Source organism: Diadema antillarum, unplaced genomic scaffold (assembly GCF_040938485.1).
Source record: "Diadema antillarum isolate AM-2024a unplaced genomic scaffold, OU_Dant_1.0 seq00000715_RagTag, whole genome shotgun sequence".
Lineage (NCBI taxonomy): Eukaryota > Metazoa > Echinodermata > Echinoidea > Diadematoida > Diadematidae > Diadema > Diadema antillarum.
In genome coordinates, this window is record NW_027271619.1 from 25,151 (window position 1) to 41,412 (window position 16,262).

Genomic DNA, 16,262 nt, shown 5'->3' on the forward strand with positions numbered 1-16,262 from the left:
CAGTGATGATTTCTAGTGCTGCCAGGTAAAGCCTGATATGAAGTGCACATGCATTCATGCTTGTAGTATGAATTAGGAAAAATCCCACATCACAATCTACATGCTGCAGCAAATTAAGATTCACAATATTTCAACTCATCAAGCACAAGTCCCTGCATTAAATGCATGAGCAGAGGTATATCTTTATAACATATAACATAAATGATATCATATCTACTGTATTCTTTGAATACTTTCAATAGCTTGTCATCCCTTTCATCCCTTTATTCACATAAAAGACCCCACTTCATCATATTGATCGACATAAGACTGTGTATTGACTGTTTAATGATTAGTACGAGTGGTCCAAAATATCCAAAACAACATTCACTCATCTGCTCTAATCCACCAAGTCTTTTTTTTTCTGTCTTGACAGGGATTTTACCTGTATGAAGAGTTCTGAACAGATACTGCACTGCAGTTCATTTTCCATGACATCTGCAAAATCTTCCAGGGCTGCTTGCCGAGCCTTTGCTATCGTCTCCTGCTCTTCTTGCTCACGTTTTTGCCGGCTTGCTTCCACCTAGTTTAAAAAGTAAAAAATAAAATAATACATAATTTTGTTCCTAATCTTGTGGTCAATTAAACAGGGTTGTAATATCTGAAATTTCAAAGGGGAATACCAGACTTATGAAAAGTTAGTCTGATAAGAAGGCGTAAATTTTCATATGCATAACAGTCGAAATTTGATGAATATCAAGGAAGTTCGGAATTTGTGAAGTTTCGCTAATTTTCATGTATAGTTTTTGAACAGCCAAGATAAATACTGGCATTCAAATCAGTGAGATATCATCAATGCCTCACAACTTGCTATGCAGTCTGCACACAAAGTCTTGAAATTTCAAGTTTTCTGTTCAAATGCAATTATGCCCCAGTCTCAAATCCTAACATATCACTAATCATCATCACATGATCACTATTTGGAAGTTCTCCAGCTAGGAATAACATTGCTTCACATTTTCATTGCAGAAAAAAATGAATTTTAGTAACTTCTGTACAAGATCAATATAAAATTGTAAGGGGATGACATCCTCAGATCGCTCATTGGCATATTCATATCAACTGTTTGAGTACTGTTTTGCAAGCAATAGCAAAACTATATAATTTCATAACTTTCATAATTCTTATTGAGTTTTGATCAAATCTCAATTTATTCTTTCTTTTCAGACTAACTTTTAACGAGTCCGAAATTCTCCTTTAAAAGAGAACGTTGCGTGGTGGAGGTTTTGATTTTTATTGACATAAATCTTCACAGTGAACATCAATGATTTTCTTAACAATGAACAATCTTTGTTGTTCACACAAGGAAACTCCAAATAATTCTCCCTATCACATCTATCTGTAAATACTCAAATAGTGGCTCAGCAACTTAATTTGCATAACAATTTTTCAACAACGTGCCAATGCACAGTGCAAGATCTATTTGATCGTACATGAAAAGCATGGAGCATTATCTCCAAACCATATAACAATTTGTAGATTTTCTCACCAATTGTTATGTGTTGGAAAATGAAATATGAGGTTATAAGCTCAGAAAATGCATTTCTATGGTGAAGTGACAATGTTTTAGTCACAATAAAAATGGAAAAACTAGATGTGATTACCGCACATACGCTCAGCCCATGCCTGCTGCACAGTAACTCAGCATCACTGGAAGTCTATACGTGAACACACCGTTTGACCTTCGCATGTTGCAAGTGGGTGCGTAAGATCACCTCATACCTTTGCACTTAGTTACAGCCAACGTATGGACCAGACATATATCAGCAAAATGTTTATATTCATATGCAATAGGGAGAGTTAATTTTGAATATCTGTACAACCAGACAAACCTCCATCTCCATGTCTGTCTTCTCCTTCTCTTTCTGCTGAATGATGGCGTCGAGTCGTTGTTTTTCTTCCTCCAAGCCTCTGTCCTTCTCCAGAGCCGTGTGCAGCTTCTCTTCAACCTACCGGCAAAACGACAATGGTTGCACACGTAATGGTATCGCTCTATTGTAGTTCTCGCAAGCCCGCAAGTACACAAAACACATCAACCGGAGGCCTTGGCACTGTTGTATCAAAATCCACCAAGTTGTCATACTCTGTCTATGCCCATCATTCATTGGCTGCCATTAAAACATTATTATAGAACGGGTAGCGAGAATCCTGCGATCTGATTGGTTGAGAGCTGTGCGTTGATTTTTACTGGACAGACGTTCGATATCAAATGATTATTACCATCACTGACGATAGCCACTGTAAACAAGCTATCGCACACTTTTAGGCTACTGTACGAGCAAGATGGCTGCGGCAGCCCCGGTTATTTTGATCTCTTGACTGACTGCGAAATAGCTGCTTTACTTGACGACTCGGATGCTGCAAAGCACTATTCAAAAAAATCAATCAAATTTGGATATTCCAGATTGGAGAGTTTCGCAAGGATTAAACATGTGGATTTAACTGACATTTCTGTTTGTGATTTGGACACTCTGCTGACTTCATTTTATGCATCGGTACGTAAAGAGGATGGTTCACTGTATATTAAGAAGTCCATGCAATACATTCAGTATGGGATTCAACGTCACTTTCTTGACAAGCACAATATTGACATCTGTAACAAAACTCAATTTCCTGAGAATGTTCATATGTTAAAGGTAGTTTTAGTTAAAGGGATAGTACAGTATTGGTGGAGATGAGAATTGGGCTTTTAACTTTTTGCGAGACACCAAGAAAACACTTATGATATAGTACAGAGCATACCATTTTAAGAGGACTTCAAAGTTTATTTGATGAAAATTGTTTTTGGAATGAATGAAACATCCAAAAACAAAGTAAAACAAAGCGATCGGAAATAAAGTGTGGGTCCCACACTTTATAGAATCGCTCTTTTTTGGATATCTCAGCCATTTCAAAACCAATTTTCATCAAATAAACGTTGAATTCCTCATAGAATTACATGCTCTTTCATATTTCATAAGAGGTTTCTCATTATCTCACCAAAAAAATGTTAGAAACCTGAAATTATGTCTCAACCAAAACTGTACGATCCCTTTAAACTGAAGCGAGAGGGACTCGGCAGTACTAAACACAAGAACCCAATTTCTCCAGCTGACTTTGAAAAGATACAATCATCAGAGCAAATGGATTGCACCAAACCACAAGGACTACAGAACAAGGCATTCATGAGATATTTTAACCTTCTTTTGTAACCGAGGAAGGGAGAATTTTCGTGATTTTAAAGCATCTGACTTTACCTGTGCGTACTGATGAAGATGGAATTCGATATGTGACGAAACGTGATCAGCTCACTAAAAATCACAGGGAGAATGACGATGAAGTTGGAAGTGGAGGGTTAATGTATGAAATCCCTGGAAATGACAGATGTCCTGTCAAATCATTTCAGTTCTATGTTTCAAAACTAAATCCATCTTGCCAATGGTTCTGGCAGAAGCCTAAACCAACTGCACCACTGAGTGATAGTGACCCAAAGTACTGTAACATTCCAGTAGGGATAAACACTCTGGCCAGCAAAATGAAGTGATCTCAACTGCCGCCATTAAAGTGCAGTAAGGTTTACACAAACCACTGCCTCCGGGCAACGTGTGTTACCACACTCGACAATGCTGGATTTCCATCAAGAGACATTATGTCTGTCAGTGAACATCAGAGTGAGAGTTTGCTCAAGATCTATTCAAAAACCAGCAATGAAAGAAAGAAGGAGATGTCTAGTACTAAAGATCGTAAGCAAGATTCACTTGAATAAGGCGAGCTCTTGTCCATCTACATCTACAACAGTGCCAGTGGATAATGCAGTTGATGTTGACGTTCGAAACCAGCAAGTGGCTCTTCAGACTGCACCAACATCACCATCTCGCATTCCAACTCGCCAACTCTCCGTTTCACTGTCATCAGAGAGCAACACTATGTGTACTACCAGTCATAGTCATAACTTCACTTTCAACAACTGCGTAGTACACATCCATAACAGCTAGTCATGTTGCTATGGACTTGTAAATGCGTTAAGTGTTTGATGTGTCTATAGACATGTACGTATGCGTTCTTGAACTTGGAGTTGGACTCGGACTTCCATACTTACAACGCTGCTACAATGCAAGCAAGATTAGAAGGCCTTCATTTCAGAAATGGTAAGTTTTAGTATTGCATTTTATAAAAATTGAAATAAAATGACTGAAAATGTGTTAAAAATCCATTTTTTTCAATCATGCGTCCGGTAATTACCGACGCATGGCTAGCCATGCATCCAGTAAATTTGCCATGCGTCGGTAATTACTGGACGCATGGCCAGCCATGCATCCAGTAAATTTGCCATGCGTCGGTAATTACCAGATGCATGGTTGAAAAAAATTTGATTTTTGGCCAAAATTTGTCCACCGTTCTATAACAGATGATGCACATGTCTTTTCGTGTGTCGCGCCTCATGGGTTAAACAGTTCCATAGTTACCTTATGCACACAATTCCTACCGACACATTCAGACCTGTGCATCATTTGTATACTGATGAAATCCCTCCACTACAGATATCAATGCTTAAATTCTCTTATGTGACCATTCTTTGCAAATCAAGTCAAATTCAAATCATACTAGCTCAAACAAGTTCACTGCCAGTGATGTCACATGGGACCCTATGGAAGAATAGCTGTGTAATATTAATACAACTGACTTTGGGCCATTCCCTGTTTCGAGTCTACGGCAATTACCCCTGGGCAATTACCCCGCACCCTTCCCCTGACCCTAACCCTAACCCTATTCCTAATCCTGAACCTAACCCTAACCCAAACTCTAACCTAAACCTAACCCTAATCCTAATCTTTACTCCAACCATATCACTAACCAGAATTTAGAGGGGGGGGGGGGGGGTAATTGCCCTGATACACCTGTTTCACCTGTATGGTGGTATGAATTCCTACCTTCTCTTTCCTGAATTCTATTTTTTTTAAATCTATTTATCTTTTGTAATATGACAAAGATACAACCTGCCACATGACCAGGGTGGCTCTGTTTTTAGGTACCTACAGAAGCAAGCTCAAACAATCACATCAGTTTACGACAATATTTACAACTTGGTGATTTGCTAAATCACCACATAATTATGCAGACCTCATTACAAAGCCCTTAGTTAGAGCTTCTTTCTCTGTGGGGTAAAAACTTAAGGAGTAAAATTATAGCATATCACGCGTTCCAGAAAGAAATGCGAAACTTGAATAATCAATTTAACTGTTTTATTTCATACTGTCCATCAGAGAGGAAATTTCATATTTTTCCTAATCTTAATTCAAACTACACTCTTTGAAAGAAGTCCACTTGAATATGGCTTGTAGTTATAATGATTCTAGGACAATTATCCCCTGGATAATTACCCCAGACCCTTCCCCTGACCCTAACCCTTACCCAAACTCTAACCCTAAACCTAACCCAAACCCTAATCTTTACTCCAACTGTATCACGGGGGGGGGGGGGGGGGGGGGGGGGGGGGGGGGGGGGGGGGGGTAATCGTCCTTGGGGGTAATTGCTGTGATACGGTCATCATACACCTCTCTTATATCTATAGGGCCAAATTCTCTTTTGGCATAATGGTGGCCATTTTGTAGGTGTTATAACAGAAAGCTCAAATGGCTTTTTTAAAGAAGCAGCTCACCTTTTCTTTCTCCCTGATGACAGCCTGCTTCTCTGCCTCCAGCTGGGCCAACATCTGGGCCTCCTTCTCCCTGATGGCCTCCTCTAGCTGGCCCCTCATGGCCTCCTGCTCCTCCTTCAGGTTCCGGTCCTTCTCCGCCAGCTGCTTGCTGAACTCCTCCTGCAGTGTGCTCTCAACCTGTGATTGAAGGGAGGAGGGACTGCATCTCGTGAAATGAAAGTGGAGTGTGTGTAGGGGTGTGCGTGTGTGTGTGTAGCTGACTTAAAACAATTCCGTTGGTTGAGAACCAGAAGGGCACACCTAACAAGACATTGTACTGCATTCAATACTGTTTTTGCTTTCTAAGTGCTATCTTGCTTCAAAATGTTAGTTACCATCTTCAACATAGCTTAAAATTGTTGGGTTAACTTCAAATTGTGGTCTTTAAAAAATAGTAAAATGGCACTATCTGGAAGGATATTGTCCAAAAAATAAATGCTCTGAATGCTTGATCATGAAATCCTGAATATGCATGTTGACTACCTAAATTCAATGAAACTTGGATATGAATTAATCACTTTATTGGGGTTTGGAAAAATTCTATCATAATAACTTTCTTTTCTGGAAAAAAAAAATACATAAAAGTGAAATCATCTTGATATCTCCATGACATCCTAATTTTCGAGATATAGATGTTTTCGTATTTCCACCAAATTCCTTTGGAATGAATAGCTAGGCTTATCACTAATCTATTTCTTTATTCCCAATATCCTACCTGGAAAGAGAACTATTAAAATAACCTTGAGCAATATCACTTAACTCCAGAGGCACTGGCAAAAGAAAGATCAACAGATATAGATCAGCTTTGATGTTAACATATATCACTACTTTGTGGGATAAATGGTGGGGTTACACTAAAGCTTAGATCCTCACCTAAATGATATGATCAACCTAGATTTTGGAATTTCCAACACAAATAACACTTCATTAGCAATGATAATTCTGCTTCGGTGCCGTAACTTTTTTACAAAGTTTTGCCTTCTGAATACTTGAGCAAGCATGTGGACCTCTTGGGCACCATCATCAAATATTAAGGTGATGTGATATATTTAAGAAAAATTCTGCCATGGCAATATGGATTATGATAAAGAATTCTTTGCTGAATGTGAGCATGTAAACAGAAATTCACTTAGCAAACTACATTTACTCTTAAAACTGTTAAATACTGTTCACTTCCAGTGTGATTCCCTCAAATATCACAAGATTTGATACCTCTTTCTGCACATTATTCAGTCTAATACAACATCTTCCTGGCAAACTCTGTACAGCAAATTTTGTAGCAAAGAAAAGCTGTACCTTCTCTTTTTCGTGCAGGAGGTCTTCTCGCTGCTGTCGAAGCTGCTCCATCAGCACCGTCTCCTTCTCCTTGACCTGCGTCTCCAAGACAGCCTGCATCTCCTCCTGCATCTTGGCCAGGGCCTCCTCTTTCTCCTTCTGGAGTCGATTCTGCATCTTCAGGGCTTCCTCCTGGAGCTCCAACAGTTTCTCGTCCTTCTGCCGCAGCTCCTTCTCTTTCTCCTCCACCCTGGTCTTGTAGACCTCCTCCAGCCTCACGTTCTCCTCCTGTTCCTCCTCCTGCTTCTTGACGGTGGAGCGGAGTCTCTCCAGCACGTTCCCTTCCTTGGTGCTGTTGAGGAGATCCATCAGCTCCTTCATCTCTTCCGTCGACATGTTGGAGCCAAGCTCCTCTGCCAGTTTCCTGAACTCCGAGTTCTTGGAGTCGACAGCAGAGTCACCCTCGCATGAAACCCTAGTCCTCTTTGCCTCTCCCGACGTCGACGGGACGTTGGCCGTCGAGTCGGGAAAGGCGTTGCCGTCCTCGCTTGCTTTGCGCTTTCTGTCCACCGGTAGGGAACCACTGCCACCACCGGCCTGCGAGTTGCTCTTGACGCTGCTTTCGCTATCAAGGTTCACCGATCCTCTGGCAGCAAACCTTTGTCGCACCTTCTCCGCCCTCCTCTTCCATGCTTTGAGGAGTTTCTCCACCTCCTCCGCAGACTGTTCTAATTTGCTCACAAGGTAAATAAACTCATTTGTCTCCCCAGCTGTGGGCTTCCCCATTCAAACTCTACATGGAGGAAAAATGGAAGCAAATTATCTCTAAGTCAATACTAAAATACAATTACTCATGGTGAAACTTCATATTCTGCTCAAGTGTCAACAAGTCCAAGAGAATAAAGTAAAGAAACAAATTTGCAATCTCTGATAATGATCCTTTCCTTTGTAAATCCAGTCGTTCTCTAATGCTTTTCATGAAATATCTTACAGTGCAGGTTTTAAAACCATCTTGCAGGTTGGGCAAATAATGCATCTTCAACCGATCTTACTCAACCATTACTTCCTGTAAAGAAAGAAAGGTGCTCTGATAATCTTACAAAGAAGCATTAAGTCCTAATCTCCAATATCAGTGCATCAAAAAGTTTCTGTTAAACAGGCTGTCAATTTATTAGAAGAACAAGCTACTACATCGTATGATTATTGAAAGTAGTCCTGCAAGACAACTTCATCTCCTGACCAACACTCACTATCTGCAGTAGTTTCATTACCTGCACTGGTTTTTAGTATCATCACGACATCAGTGTCTCCTTACATTACTATTACTAAACAAAACTTTCGATTGCTACACAGATGTTATTATGTGTCAGCACACAAACTGTACTGCTATTTTGGGTCAATATATCCATCAATCAATCCATCATCACATGCATGCCTTCTGTGACCAAGATTCAATTTTATGAAGTCACCATATGTGGAAGAAGTACTGCACTTCTAGTCTCTCAGGGAAAGTAATTACCCAGATGGAAGGCAAAAAGGTCTTATGTCCCAGAGTCATTACCTTGTTGTCGATCACAGTCCAGCTCCCGTCCTCGAGCTGCTTGAAGATGCAGTGTTTGCGGGAAAGATTCAACGCATTCTTGGCTGCCACCATCTGGATAGTCACATCTGTACCTCTCCCAATAGATACCTGCATACGGAGAACACAACATACAACTGTTAAGTATCCCAACTACAATACTAGCACTGATATGCCCAGCACTACACATCATAAAAAGCAATGAGCAATAAACAATGGTAATTTAAGTTTAAGAGAGATTTAGCTCAAGACCTTGAGGACACAAAAGTTGTTCTCAAAAACATCAACCCTCCCCCATTCACAAATTAAATAGGGTCCTGAAATTCATTGAAGTTAAATTCACTGCCACAGGTCACTGTGTGAAATCTGCATCACATAATTACAAACAATAATAACACGATTGCATGCTTCTGGATGGACTCACACTAGATGCTGGACTTAAAATTTACAGAACATATTTCAGAAGTCTACAGTCTACACCATTAATTGATGGAGAACAGGGTCAGACCCTGGTCACATCCAGTAAAAGCTCCCAAGGATATTTCAAGCATTTCTAGTTTTCAGGACACTAATTTTTTTTTTAATTTACTCGATAATACACCATTTCAAAGAGGATAGATTGAAGATTTTCAATGATATTTTCTGCTGATAGATTTCAAGTATTATTGCAGTACAATCTTATGAAAAAAAGAAAAGTTTCTATTGAAAAATCTGACCCCTCCAGATATTGCATAGCCAAAAAGCCCAGCCTGATTAGGGTCACACATAGTGAATCGTCATGAGCGCAATGGTTCAAGACTTTGAACGAGGGGAAAAATAGATGTGCTCTTTTCAATTGGGCAAAGCCGAGCTGAGTAGTGCACCACTTCTTTAATGGAGTGTGTAATTTGGTTTCATTACTCAAGTAAAGACCATGTACATTATTTGTTTTCATTTTATACAACTCCTTGGATGTCAGCGAATGCTGTCCACATCAATTCTTGAATTCAGGTACAGAAATGGCAACCACTTTCTCATGAAAGGCAAACATGTGGCACAGTCCAGTCAGTTGTACACAAAAAGCGATTGAGTTGTTGCCAGTAGAATGAGAGACAGAATGCATAGTTGTAACTGATACACTGATAGAGTGCATGCAGTCAGCAAAGGTATGTTTATGGTGAGATTAGAGGTGTGCAACGGTGATGGGATAAGGGGAAAATGGATATGAACAAAAAGACAGAGTTTTAAAAAGGCAAACTTGGAAAAAATAAAACAAAAGATTTACAAAATAGAAGATGAACCTAAAATGAAAAAACGACAACAAAGGTACGAAAGAACAAGAGAAACTTAAATTATAAGGAATAGAAAGGGATTAGATGGATATGTTTGAAAAGAAAGGAAGAAAACAAAACAAAAATGTGAAGGATAAAGAAAAGATAGAATCTTAGAATGGAAGAGAAATGAATTCAAACTGCAAGAAAGGAAAGATGAATAGAAAGGAAAGCAAGAGAATTTACAGGTAGAAAAGGAAATAAAGAAAACAATACATACAAAGAAGGAAAGAGAAGAAAAAGATATATGGGAAAGGAAAAAAAAAAGAAACATACAATAGCTGGAGGGAAAGACAACCTGAAGGAAAGAAAGAACAGAGTGATAGGCAGGAATTAAGATTGAATAGGAAATTGAAAAAAAAGCTAGACAGGAGGGGGGAAAAAGAAAAGATTAAAGACACTCAGTCGTGGCGAGTGGTTTGTGCGGCACGGAGACGAACGCAACACGCTGCCTCCCCCATTCTGTATCAAATGTAGTGACCCCAAATGAGAATAGCACTGGCTCAATGGGTCAGCGAACAAAACGTAAGAGTTCTGTGGGCTACAAGAGAGCTCTCTGTCCTAATCTCCTACCCCAAAATGGCTGTCCAAGTGAGCCACGGGAGCTTCCGAATGGACGCACACTCTCAGTGCACATGTGCACGAAGAGAGGCCAAAAGAGCCACGCGGCTTCTGACCTCTCTCCTCCAATCACCGCAGCTCGCGGTGACAATATTTGTGTATGATGCGTACACACACGCACAACACACACACACACACACACACACACGTCTTCTGGCCTCTCTCCTCCAATCACCGCAGCTCGCGGTGACAATGTTCGTGTATGATGCGTACACACACACGCACACACACACACACACACACGTGTCTCAGTGGCAGCATTGTTCCACACGTTTATGGATATAGCACCGAGTCTGGCATTGCGCGATTGCATGCACAAACTTCGGTCGTTCGGAGTTTACGTACCATTAGGGATGGCGATCGGCTGCCTTTAACATGAAGGAAAGGGGAGGTTACGAATGTACGAATACTTTAAAATGAAAGAACAAGGATAGAAGGAAAGACTGAGAGAGAGAGAGAGAGAGAGATAAAGGAATGCACACACACACAATTTCAACCACTGTGTATACAACTGCTATTCTGCAAGACTTCGCTGATGGAAAGGGGAAAAAACAGTTTAGCTTTTCAAAGACAATATAGAAAGAGCCGGGCATGTGATGATGACTGCATTCATATACGATCGACCAAGTAACTGTATGCGCTGATTGTTCTGTACCGGTACCAAATGTTTGTGTGCAGAGCTGCATGTCAAGAGATGGAGTTACCGGGTATTCAAAAAATTTAACACTTGTAAAGCCAGTGTCATCACATAGAAACACTTCTACCTGCAGCTGATCAGAATTTGGAGACTCGGATGCAATTATTTTAGGTTATTGAAAATCTAGGCTTGGGTTTAACCGCAACAGTGAACCCACCCACCATGTACATGTTACTGGTTACAGCGCCCAGCAACAGGGTTAGGCTTTAGCGAGTTTGTGCATATTTAGAAATCACTCGACAAGGTGGTGTGAAAGTAACACTAGGCCTAGATGTCTGTAGTGTCTTGACTGACAGCCAGACCAGACTAGCCTGGCGACCACAAGTAATTAGATGAACTAATGAAGCACGCTCAAGCAAGATCAGGTAGTCCAGGCAGACCGTCTTAATTGACCACTGGATAATTGGTTATAAGATCATATGTCGACCCATAGTTTGTACACAATGTCCATGAACTATACCCAACTGTAAATAGGTTGTACAATACCAGCCAGAGGAAGAGTTGGCTGCCAGACATCAATAAAGTTAGACCCACTGCAAACTTGCTCTGTGTGCATATAGTCATTCTTCGTGTGAGAGAAGAATACTACAAATGGCGACGAGGATCCATTTGATTAGATTCAGTGAATTAAGGATCCATTTGATTGAATTCAGTGAGATTTGGGTCAATTCGATTAAATTCTGTGAACTCGGGATCCACAAGTGAGGATGGCAGCATTAAAAGAGGTCGATGTACCAGGAGTGGGGTGCTTCAACCCACATGGTGATCCAGCCCAGATTGCCCAGTCATGGACAAGATGGCTGAGGTCCTTTGAATTGTTTGCAGAAGGGAAAGGGGTGAAGAATCCCAACCAAAAGAGAGCACTCCTGTTACACTGCACTGGACAAGAAGTGCAGGACATTTTCTTTGCGATTCCTGATAGTGATGAGGAGTCAACGCAGGATGCATATGAGAAGGCCAAGAGAAAGTTGAACAGTTACTTTCAAACGAAACTGAATATACCGTACGAGCGGTACTTGTTCAAATGTCTAAACCAGAAGGAAGGAGAGACAACTGAACAGTTTGTAACAAGGCTGAGACAGAGAGCAGCAACATGTGCCTCCAGAATGCAGATGAGAGCATTCGCGATCAGGTGATCGAGAAATGCAGATCGCCAAAAATCCGTGCAAGACTGCTTGAGAAAGGGGATGACCTAACACTCGACCAACTGCGTACCATAGCAGCCACCATCGAATTGACGGAAAGTCAGACAAGGCAGATGAACGCAGGCCCCCAAACGTCATCACAGCATAGAGGTATCCATGTGCTCTCTAACCGACGACGACAGTCATCATCATCGAGCCAGAGAGAAAGGATGGATAGCCGACGCCAGCAGGGAGCCGCCAGACGACCGGGACCAGAGTGTTACCGCTGCGGCCGAGAAGGACATCTGGCCAAGGATACGCACTGCCCAGCAAAGGACAAAACTTGCAACAAATGCAAGAAAAAGGGACACTTTGCGAAATGCTGCAAGTCAAAAACTGTGAACAATGTAAAGAATGTAGGTCGCACCAAGTATGGAACAGGGATACACAATGTTCACGAGAACAGTGAGGACAATAAGGATGAGTTTGAGTATGATGAATATTCCTTTAATGTGAGAGGTGCCCCTTAGATCTAGTGTAACTATACACAGCACAGCCCTGTCGCTGTACACAAGTGTCGCGCCTGGTCAGGCTAGATCTAACTAGATTTCTAGCGCCCAACTTATCAGATAGCTAAAAAATTATTAGGTGTCATAATAAACTTCTATAGGTTGTTCTATTTTAACAATTTGATGTCTAGACTCCAGATTTAGCACATTAAAAATGGTAGGCTTTGCCTTTGACTTCTTTTCTATCGCAATGAAAACAGTCACACTAACGTTACAAAAATTGTCTCATGTACTAAAACAAAGAAGTCAAGTTCGCAAGTCTTTCTTCTTGCTCTGCTTACATACAAATTGTAGATGCCTAACATTACAAGTTTACAACAAAACTTCGTGATTGAGAAGCCATCACTTCATGAGTTCCAGTAACGTTAATGTTAGAGATCTAGAAAATTTGTTGGGACTGCGATATATGATCAGCTCCGTTTTTTGGTTTTTTTTTTTTCCACCGTTAGTGATAGTCTACACTCCACAAAAACACACACTGCCAGTCACTGTCACTGCATTGTGACGGACTGGACTGAGCTGCATAGCTGCACTTGACCGACAAGTGCAAGTAGACCCCTACGTCTAATTCCGCGAAAAACTTCTCATTTATAATAATGACATTTGCTGGGTCAGAAGCGGAAAAAAAAACTGACCCACCAAATATCATTCGCGGAATTAGACATACACGTGTAGGGCCTACCTGTCAGTCAAGAGCTGCACTCACTCTAGGGCACACACGCACGGCATCCGCGGCATGCAGTGGGCTTCACTCGCTCGTACAGCTAACCTGTAGTGTTAAATACACTCAGGTCTACACAACCCCAAGCCGCAACTTTCAAACATACTCAATGCACAGCTCACTAGCTCCGAATTTAACTTGGAATAAACTTTGAACATCTTGTCCGTATTGGTGCCATCATAATTAACGGATGTCAGTACCTCATCACCGTTCTTCAGAGGAATTATGTTGTACTTGGACGTCGCCGTAGCTGAGTCCACCTTTTGTAAACACCACTGCGCTCCCGATCCCGCCATGTTTTCATACGGCAGGCAGTCGGTCAGCTCGATGCCAACTACGAAGCATTCCTGACGTAAGGTCAAGGGATCGATTGATCAGATGCAAAGTCCTTGGTGCAAACCCAACTTGTCCCTACACGTATGCCGTGCTTGTTGTTGTTGATTAAGTCTTTCTTTGCGGTGTTCAACGTAAATGCGTGCGCTTTCTTTTCCATGCTATTCATTTACACACATGAACTACTAATGTCTTCATATATCTTTTCTCTTTTTTTTTTCCAGAGTAAAAAAATAAATAAAATCCAAGTCTACAGTATGTGGTCCCTGACTGTATGTATTGCCATAAATGACAAATACATATAATGAAATGATGATGGTACTGCTATGATAGGGCCTACAGTACTGAAATTAAAATTGATGACAATAATTGTAGTAGCAGTAATAATAACAATAATAACCATCAGGAATATCATTATTATTATTACTATCATAATCATCACCATCATGATTGCAACTGCAACATTACAAACCCAGAGACTCCAACTCTCCCGTTTTCAACGGGAGATCTCCCGCCGAAAACCCATTTTTGCAAAATCTCCCGTTCTCCCATTTGAGATTTAATTTCTCCCGCCCTGGCTCAATATCTCCCGTTGGAAAGGATTTCTCACTTACTGCTATCTTATGTTGCAAAAATAAGCCTTAGATAGCACCAGAGAGCATCTATAACCCTAGGAACTTCGCGCTTCGCACACATAAACTTGGAGTCTCCCGTTTGCTAGGGGTTTCAGGCGGGAGAATCTCCAGATCAGAAGGTGCTTGGGGTTGGAGTCTCTGCAAACCATTCCAATGTATATTTCGACGTTCTCATTCAAGAAAGCCAGTAAAGCATTCTTCCCCCTTTAAAGATACAACAATGTCTCGGTACGCCATCATGCATGTATAATAGTGCAAACGCAACTCTCACTTTCACCACATCTATTTTCGGTCATCACCATAAAAAAAAAAAATAAGCAGGAAAGAGTTCCATATGTCCCCCCCCCCCCCACTAGTTTGCGCAAAATGGATAGATTGCTATTTTTTTTTTTACTAATATCAAATGGACTAAATAAAGGTTATGTCATTTATGGGAAGAGTTCCCATAACCTTTATTTAGTTTATTATTAGTAAGGGGGAATGGTGGTTTGTTTATTTTGTGCAAGTTGGTGGGGGGGGGGGGGGGGGGGAGGGGGGACATAAGGAACTCTTTCCAATATGCATACTGTACTGCATGCAGCACATATTAATTTATGTTTGAAAGTACACATTTGTATAACAAATCACAAAACACAACATATAACATTTTTATATGCTTTTATTACAATGTTAGAATTTGAATTGATCACAATATTCAAATAATCTGGTTAGAAGTAGAAAATGTACCTAGCAGTTACACTGACTTTGACACAGAGTGATGTGTCTTCAGCTGTGAATGGAGAATATGTTACATTTTTCTTGAGTATCAATTACAGGTTTTGTGCGAAAGCAATACATCATTTCATGACAGAACTTGACATCTTTTCTGTTCACATTTTGCAGAGATGTGCAATGAAATAAATGGTTCATTGCAGTGTCCTCAATAGATGTAACACCAGCTCATGTTATATCATTCCATGTGGTTCATTCTGATCAACTTTTGACATGCACAGTTTCCTGCCAAGTCGATTAGATTTACTTACTCATGATTTATTCATCAATCCTTTACACCAAGGTATATAACTATTTGTACCTATTGCATAATCATTCATTCGGAAAATAAATACAAATCAGATGTATCACATTAAAGTTTCAGACAAGTTTTACAGAGACTTTCCCCAAAAGTCACTAATGGCACATGAAGATATTATAAAGCTTGACAGAAGAAAAAAAAATAATATAACATATTTCAGATACCCTATATTGATCAAAATTACTGATTTCTCATTTGAGAGTTAACATGCTCAACCGATGTGCAACATAATTCTCTGACATACTAATTCTAAAACAAAAAGTGATATAGATCTCCAAAATATCCTTGTTACCTGGCTAGGAAGTATTACACTATGGCTTGCTCATACTCAAAGCATTTTCGAAACATCTCATGTAACAGAAAGGTAAACTGTTAAATTGACTTGGTATATGCATGGCTCATAACTGGAGCAGAGTAAAAAGTTATCAAATTTCAATAAAGTTTTAACTACCCTACTTTTAAGCATTGATTTCTCTACCCAAGGAATGATGGTCGATGTAAAATCTTTATCTAAGAAAAATACAACATATGTTCATATCAACACATAACCAGGGTAAGCATAAATCGAAAAATCTGTTGGCCTGTAAGATTTTAGTGGCCAGAGTTGTAT

General features: G+C 40.3%; 1 protein-coding gene across 1 annotated transcript in view; it reads right to left on the reverse strand.

The window, feature by feature from the left end:
* The window catches only part of LOC139737910 (uncharacterized), a 30,532-nt gene extending 16,624 nt beyond the window's left edge, over positions 1 to 13,908 (reverse strand). The window contains exons 1-6 of the mRNA XM_071648578.1: positions 13,813 to 13,908; positions 8,553 to 8,681; positions 7,013 to 7,768; positions 5,678 to 5,854; positions 1,872 to 1,988; positions 425 to 562 (exon numbers count right to left, since the gene is read on the reverse strand). Of these exons, the coding sequence (XP_071504679.1) occupies positions 425 to 562; positions 1,872 to 1,988; positions 5,678 to 5,854; positions 7,013 to 7,768; positions 8,553 to 8,681; positions 13,813 to 13,908 (1,413 nt within the window). The remainder of the gene's footprint in view (positions 1 to 424; positions 563 to 1,871; positions 1,989 to 5,677; positions 5,855 to 7,012; positions 7,769 to 8,552; positions 8,682 to 13,812) is intronic.
* Between the last annotated feature and the right edge of the window lie 2,354 nt (positions 13,909 to 16,262).